Raw genomic sequence first — 8,115 nt, 5'->3', positions numbered from 1 at the left:
TGGGCATTTATAATATAAGAAAAAAAAATCCATGTCAACCAACTCAAAAATTAAATAATCAGAATCAACTAACTAACCGGTTTGGTCGTGTATCTTAAGAATTTGTATGCATTAATGAGAATGTGTTTTAGGAAAGCTAAAATAAATGGTGCAAGTAAGAATAAGTGTTGGTATTGGCCTTTATTTGTGAAGATAAAGATTTGATTACTTTTGTCATAAAGGAAGTAAATTAATATGCTAAAGTTGCCAAAATGAGTAAATGTTGATAAAAGATTGATGAATCTCCTATTTCCTATGTGTTCATTCAATATACACCACATTTTGAAGCAAAGCATAAAAGTTGGACAACTCATAAAGGCGATCAACTTTTGTACCTGAAAATTTTCAGATCTACGAGTTCAAGATATGTTCTTATTTATATATTTTATTAAGCTTTGGAGTACATTTATGAGCTTAGCATTGAGAAGAGTTTATGTTATTATAAATGTAACCATAAATGGAAGCAGTAAAGAACAAACATTGTAGGGAAAATCGCAGACACAAGAATTTGGTATTCATAAAATCGAAAATGAGAGATGGGATTATATGGGTATAAAGACGAAAGAAGATAAATGAATGATCAAAAAATATGATTAGAAATGTTTTATTATAGTTTTGTACAAATAATTTTGAATATTCTAAAACTTATAAATAAAGGAAAGATTAAGGTCCCGTTTGATAGACATATTTTCAGGTCTAAACAGATATTTCCAGCTGAATGAACCGGAAAGACTGTTTAATTTGCATAAAAACAAACATTTCACGATAAGATATGTCGTTATCAGAAAACCTAAATGGATCAGAAAAACAATTGTTCCTCAAACCTCGCACATTTCTTTCTTAGATTATTACTTTCTTTTAAATAATTTTATTTTTAATTTTTTACTGGATTATTATATATTAATAATATAATTTTTAATCTATAATATTTATGTATTAATAAATATTATTTTATTAGATTATTAATTTCTTTTAAAAAAAAATATTTTTAATTTTTTTTATAGATTAACTTTTTAATTGGATTACCATATATTAATAAATATTATCTATAATATATAATATTTATATAGTAATAAATATTATTTTATTGGATTATTAATTTCTTTTAGTTAATTTTTTCAAACATTTTTATTGAATCAATTCATTTTTTTTGGACAACACCACAATCTTTTTAGTTTATTTTAAAAAATCTCATTCATCCCACTACTATCGGACATAAACCGGGTTAATAATCACTCTTGTTATGCTATATGAAGCTGATATTATTACTGTATTTGCTTAGTGTATACATCATAGTTGTATATAACTAAGATTTTATAGTCTGAGAATGTTTGATTTTGATTTAGGTCCCGTTTGATAGTTGCTGACTTAGAAAGTGCTGATTGGGAAAGATCTGTCTAGGTAAGAAATCATGATTGAGTAAGGAATCATGTTGTTTGATTGCACATCTGAATGAATATGTTGACTGATGGAAAATGACAATTTTACCCTCTACTTCATGTAAAAATATTTTTAGAATATATATATATATATATATATATATATATATATATATATATATATATATATATATATATATATATATATATATATATATATATATATATATATATATGCACAATGTAACCACAAAGTTAAAATCTCATGAAAAGGATTTCAAAACCAAATTCCTAAAGCGTGTATAAAGTTCTTCCAATACTTAAGTTGAAGCGAACAAATAAGATGGTGGTTAACCTATGTGCCTATGAAATTCATATTATATTAATTTTTTTGTGATTAAAATACATAGCAGCAATATGGTTGGTTTGTTGTAGCTTTGACATTTTACCAAGATGACCATCGATCGATACTTGCCACAGACGTGATTTTATTTTGCCACAGTTATACATCCATCCCACATCGCCTATTGAATCAAACATTTGCTGTTCTCGCCAGTTATATAAAGAGAGACTGCTATATCCATTTTCATCCTCAATCTTTGAGAAGTCCCACATCGCTTGTGGGATAAAATTTAAGCACTGCTCAGGCCAATATAAAGGGCTTCCTAAGAATTAAACAACATTGGTCATTCTCCTGGGTTGAACCACTCCGAGTCGGTCCTTGGGATGGACTAATGGAGGCTCTGAAAGAGAATGTGAAGGAAAGGGTAATGATGGAAATGTATCCCCATTTCCTCAGTCAACTAGTTTTCCCTTTCTATCTGAATCAGACGTTTCTTACTGAGTCAGATGCCCGAAGTTGGATTATCAAACTTGTTTTGCTGACCAAGTTAGCCAAAAACGTCTGACTTGACTCGGTCAGGACCTTAGTCTTATTTTTTATTTCTTATCTGGTTGTGGGCTTAGGGTAGAATTAAGTATTCGACTGTTTATCGAATCCCGTGTTATGTATAATTAGCATACACGGGCATCTGTACTATTATAGTATGCCATCTTGGGGGATGATTGGCCACTCTCAAGGGAGTGAGTATAGGATGTATCCATATCCTAATTGTTGGGCTTTATAGCCGGGTAGTCTGTAACGTTCCCTTAAGACATATACGGGTATGCGTGGAAGGTAGTATGAGTCCGTACTACTGGAAGCGCAAGACCCGTATGCATAGCAAGGAAGTCACGAACCTCGAGGGTTTAATCTTCCTATAATGTTGTAATAGTATGAATTGTGGCTTTTCTTATTTAATCTAGTTTGTTTTTCAGTATGTCGTTCACTAGAGGTTCTAGATCTGGAGCGGGCGGCCTGGAGAGGCCATGATTGACATATAAAGACATTCGGGAGATGCTCACCACTTAGGTGACCATGGTTGTTAGGGAGGCAATCCCGGAGGTCTTTGGGTCTGTTAATGTAACGTCCACGTTTCTTACTAGATATTAATAAGATGATGCAATAATTAGGATCAACAATTGTAATCTATTTAGTGTGATAAGGGAAAATTTTGGTGAATATTAGGTGTTCTATGCATAAATATTTGTAGTATATGTGCTTATAACAAAATATTAAAATAGAAACAAAATAAACGTCTAAATAGAGTAATAATAAGGATGCATATTCTTGATGAAAGTTGAAGTAATCATGACAAAGATTCCGGAGATATAAGGAACACGCTTAAATATGACTTATAACGAAGGAGTTATGATTCGTTGAAGTTTCGTGTTTGACCCGATACGACTACAAATATCGTAAATAATGAGTCGGAGATACATCGTTTTTTAGCCATAGTAATCTAAACGAAAGTTGTAGCAGTCATTAAACCGAGAACATATATATAAAGAATATCAAATCTGACTTCATTAAAGTAAGTAATGATTTTTCTAAAATTCAGTATAACAGTATATAACTCAGAAATTAAACTTTAGATCGTTTAATTTTTAGCCGAAATAATCTAAACAAGAATCGAATATCTCGTTAATAGGAGTCCGGCGATATAAAGATAGTCAAGAACGAACGTTAGACGAGAAAGTTATGAATTTTTAACGGACTTTAACAGTCTAACTAATTAAAAATATAATTTTAAAAATAAATCAAAAATAGCCGACGGGGTCTAAACAAAAGTTGTAGATCTCGTCAATAGCTACACGTGGATATAAAATCTGTTAAAAACGGAGCTCGTGTGAAGAAGTTATGAGCTTTGTAAGATTTTATAAAAATCTGCATGCAGTTACGCACACAGAGAAGATGTGTGGCGTGCATCGACAACCCACGAGATTGCGACGCGTGTCACCACCAGATGAACACCACGTCACCATGCCCGACACGATGTGTAGTGCGCATTGCTTTTTCGGAATTTAACGAAAATTCGCCTTTTAAACTCAAAAACTATGTAAAATTTTTAAATTTGGAGGTAAAAATAGGTTTTATAAATCATTTAGTGAACGTAAAACCAGGCACTAAACAAATAAATTAAAATAATTTTGATATCAAGCATTATATTCATTTGGAAGTTCGGCTGCGTGAGTATGTTTATAGAGGGTAGATGTGAACGTGATTTCAATGGAAGTTATGATCGACGCACAAAATGGTAAAAAATGTTAAAGATGAAGAATTTCTTGGAGGGTGAACTATGGTAGAGATATATGGAGGAGATTGAAGGGGAAGAGGTGTCGGAGAAGGACATGAATAGTGGAGAGGGAAATGGTTGGACTTTAAGTGTAGTCATTAGAAGAAGGTATTGCAGAGTTAAATAACATTTTAATTGCATTGATCGAATTATTTTTTTTTCTTTTTTCTTTTTTTTTTTTTTTTTGGCCTTGGTAGTTTCATGTTTAAATAATATGTTTAACCTTTTTAGAAGGATTCATTATATTATGCAAATTGACCTTTTTAAAAAGGATTTGGTATATTATGTATGTGGTCTTTGTTAAAATGGTCTATGGATCTAGTCTTAGCATCTGCATCATGCGAGTTTTAGTTACAATGTATGTAAACACCGAACTTTTACGAGAACCACCTAATTAAGAGTGTCATATCGGACAATTGTATCGTGTTTTTATAATATGACACAACACACAACTTTTTATATAATACGAACACAACACGACATAATATCATGTTACTTTCAAGTTTCAATTAAGATAAAAATGACCAAATTGAAATGACAAAGACAATATAAAATATCTTTAGTTTATTTAATTTATCCTTGATCATACAAAACATAACAACCAAGATAAACTTCAAAACACGACAAATATATATCAAGTTACTAACCTAAAAAAACAAAGATCGTAGTTAGCATTTTACGTCCAAATTTGCTCATTCTTGTGCTTATAGTGTGCATCTTTTTGCATTTTCGTGAAAATCCACACACAAAGGATACTAAAAGACGAGACAACTTCATCTATCATTTTAATTTGAGGGTGTGTTTGGCAAAAACTAGCTGGTAACAAGTAGCTTTTGATTTTAAAGCATTTTGTTTAGGCTAAAGGCTAAATGCTCTTATCGCCGAACGAAACTTTTTCTTTTTTACGAGCATTTTCTTAAAAACTAGATACTCCCAAACGCTGCGTACCGAAACACCCTGAGTCTAAGTTGGCTATCTATCTCTACAATGTCGCACATATTAAGCTCCAAAAGTTCCATATCAAGTTCTAAGAGATAATTGAACCACATCCTTATTGAAAAAAAGAAATTACAAGTGTTCTTTATAGAAAAACATTTAGCAACAAAACAAAAGTTCCATATCAAGTTCTAAGAGATAATTGAACCACATCCTTATTGAAAAAAAGAAATTACAAGTGTTCTTTATAGAAAAACATTTAGCAACAAAACAAGGAGAATGGGAAAATAAAAGCTAGCTAAAGAAAACCCTAAAACACTAAAGACTAAATAAGCCCACGACAAATGGGTTAATATTAAAAATGTGCTAACATAAATATACAGGATAACACTAACTTAGTTTTTAAACTATAAAATAACAATTATATTGCAATATTCATCAAGGGTTAACAACTTAATAACAACCGAACAAAATAATACATAATTTTCACAACTAACCAAAATCAAAAGTTGATTGGTTAACACCCTCTTCAAAAGTCAAAACAAGTATGCGTCCATAAGTGGAACAATCTTTTCATTATATCATTGCCTCTAAACCAAGCCGGATTTGTTTCAATTCTTGAATCCTCTTTTTCTCTTCACTCATCCCCTGTTTCTCAAGCTCCATATCCAAAACCTTAAACATCGTATCATAAACCTCAAACCCTTTCATAACCGCATCCTCCAAAAACAAACATGCATGTTTAACTTTCCCACTCTTACACAACCCACGAACCAAAAGACTATAAGTCCCAATTCCCACACTCACATTATTCTCCAACATATGATTCAACAAAAAAGAAATCACCTTCATTCTCTTCAACTTACAACACATCTTCAACAATGGCGCATATGTGTCAAAGTCCATCTTCACATTATTCATTTCCATTTCGTGTAGCATCTTAAGTGCATCCTCTTCTTGTGTGTTGCCACAAAAGCTAGTGATCATGGTGTTGTAGGATTGCGTGTCATGTGTAGCTCCTTGACTAGGCATTTCATCGAACACTTGGCGAGCATCCTTTAATCTCCCGGATTTTGCTAGAATGAAGATTAACGAATTGTAAAAAGATGTATCGAGGATGCAATTTGACTTTATTTTTTCGTAAATGTTCAACGCTTTGTCGATTTCTTTTGATTTACCAAGGGCATGCATGACAATCGTGTATGTGATGACATTTGGAGGGCACTCTTTTTGTTGCATTTCTTCAAGAATTTCATCAACTTTCTTGAAATCCTTTTCACGAGAGTAAGCTTCTATTAAAGAAGTATAGGAGACAACATCGGGACAAATCCCATGTTCCTTCATTTCTTCCATGGTGGTTTGAGCTTTTTCAAAGTTCCTAGCTTTAGACCACCCGTGTATTAATGAATTAAAAGTATGCGAATTTGGAGGGATTTCGTTCTTGAATTCTTGATATATATCATTTGCACGTTCCACATTCTTCTCTTTTGCTAATGAATCGATCAACATGTTCAACATTGAAATATCTTTTTTAACCCCGAATTGTTCGATTCTTCTGAATGTATTAATGGATTCTTCATGGGATCCCGCTTTTCCAAGTCTTCTTATGACTTCTGCCATGGTGTTGACTGTAACATAACTAAGATGAACCATTTTTTCCACTACTTCCCACATGAGATCAAACTTTCTTGATTTTCCCAAAGAGTGTACCAATAAGTTATACATATCGGGTGAAAACTTGGAACCCATTTGGGATTCAGCCCAAATGAAGACGCCATAAGCTGATTTCCAGTTATTATCAAATCTTTTCAAGATTTGAGAAACTAAATGTTCTGATGGTGTAACACCAGAGTTGTTCAGAACTTGTATGACAGAATCAACTGATTCAAAGGGCATCACCAGAAGTTTAGTTATCTTTTTTACATCACTCTGGGAGTCATTACTTACTGTGATTTTATCCTGTTCTTTGGATTCACTTCGTTTGTAATTTTCCATCCATGATGATAATGAAGGGAGGACAAAATCGTCCTCGGGGGTTTTCGTGATCTTGGTATTATTGTTTTCTGAAATTCTAACCCAATTTGGAAGTTCAGGAGATTCAGTCGGCTCTACTGGATCATCAGTTTTTGGGGATTCAATCAAGGTACAAAATGAACTGGATAAAGAATCACGAAGTTGAATTGCATTTAAGCATGTTATTGACCTTGATGAACACGAATTCATCATGAAAAGTTTCAGTTTTGAGGTCGCCATTATGTCGATCTTAATACTTCAGCTGTCTGAAAAGGTAGTAAGAAGATATTGATTTCGCAACTTCAAACTAGAATATTCATATGCTAGTTGTAAAATTTGGTATAATTATCACGATTTTTTCGAACAATTTCCTGCTTACAAACATTTTGAAAATGAAAATTAGTTAATATGAGCTTCAATTTCAAACTCAAAATGCAGGGACAATCAAGAATACACAGAGACGTATGTGTTCGGAGATGTTTGCATACAAACAATTAGGTAAGAAAATTTGAGCTACACAGATAAAGGTATGTACCTTACAAAAACGATGAGCAAAATGGAAGTGGTGGAGAACGACGGCGTTTTCGCCGAGGCTGAGGCTGCAAGCGGCGGTTGCACGGAGTTGCAGAGACAAAGAAAGAGGAGAGAAATAAAAGAAGTGGCTTTCATGCTGGGTTTACTATGAAGTTATCGGGGGTATTTAGCCCAAGAATATTTCGACCTTTTGTAAAATCAAGCCCAAATAAAACTTTTATATAATGTTAAACATATTTAAATTTCAAATATGCTTATCAACCAGTATAATTCTATAAATATAATTTTTATATGTAATTTGTTACAATATTTTTAGCCATAATTATCCAAATGATTGTTTTATCTTGATGAAAAAGTAGATAATTTGGTTTTTAAGAATTACTTGTGTAACATTTAGTATGAAACTAATAATAATTCTTTGATCCATAAATATTCGAACCAACTGATCAAACATTAACCTAATTAGTTTAATTAAAATTGATGATGAAACTAGACCGTATAAACCAATAACAAGATATAAAAAAACGTGACCTTGTAAA

At 32.2% G+C, this 8,115-nt stretch overlaps 1 protein-coding gene across 2 annotated transcripts; it reads right to left on the bottom strand.

Annotated features, from left to right (window-relative positions):
• Positions 1-5,348: 5,348 nt before the first annotated feature.
• On the bottom strand, positions 5,349-7,721 carry LOC145006604 (Pentatricopeptide repeat (PPR) superfamily protein). 2 transcript variants are annotated; one of them, XM_078965682.1, is made up of 2 exons: positions 7,578-7,721; positions 5,349-7,413 (listed from the first exon to the last, which is right to left on the bottom strand). In XM_078965682.1, exon 2 carries the CDS (start codon positions 7,280-7,282, stop codon positions 5,606-5,608), a length of 1,677 nt encoding a protein of 558 aa, XP_078821808.1. In that variant the 5' UTR covers positions 7,283-7,413; positions 7,578-7,721; the 3' UTR covers positions 5,349-5,605. The 2 variants fall into 2 exon arrangements, with proteins under 2 accessions (XP_078821808.1, XP_078821809.1); XM_078965683.1 differs by having other exon boundaries at positions 5,349-7,308.
• Between the last annotated feature and the right edge of the window lie 394 nt (positions 7,722-8,115).

The sequence above is a fragment of the Lactuca saligna genome, chromosome 7 (assembly GCF_052625555.1).
Source record: "Lactuca saligna cultivar CGN05327 chromosome 7, ASM5262555v1, whole genome shotgun sequence".
NCBI classification, from domain to species: Eukaryota; Viridiplantae; Streptophyta; class Magnoliopsida; order Asterales; family Asteraceae; genus Lactuca; species Lactuca saligna.
Note: the sequence above shows the minus strand (reverse complement) of the source record. Positions and strands in the feature narration are given on the sequence as shown.

Bases quoted from the DNA above. Each gene is read 5' to 3' on its own strand.
- LOC145006604 (XM_078965682.1), bottom strand. From the start codon at position 7,282: ATGGCGACCTCAAAACTGAAACTTTTCATGATGAATTCGTGTTCATCA.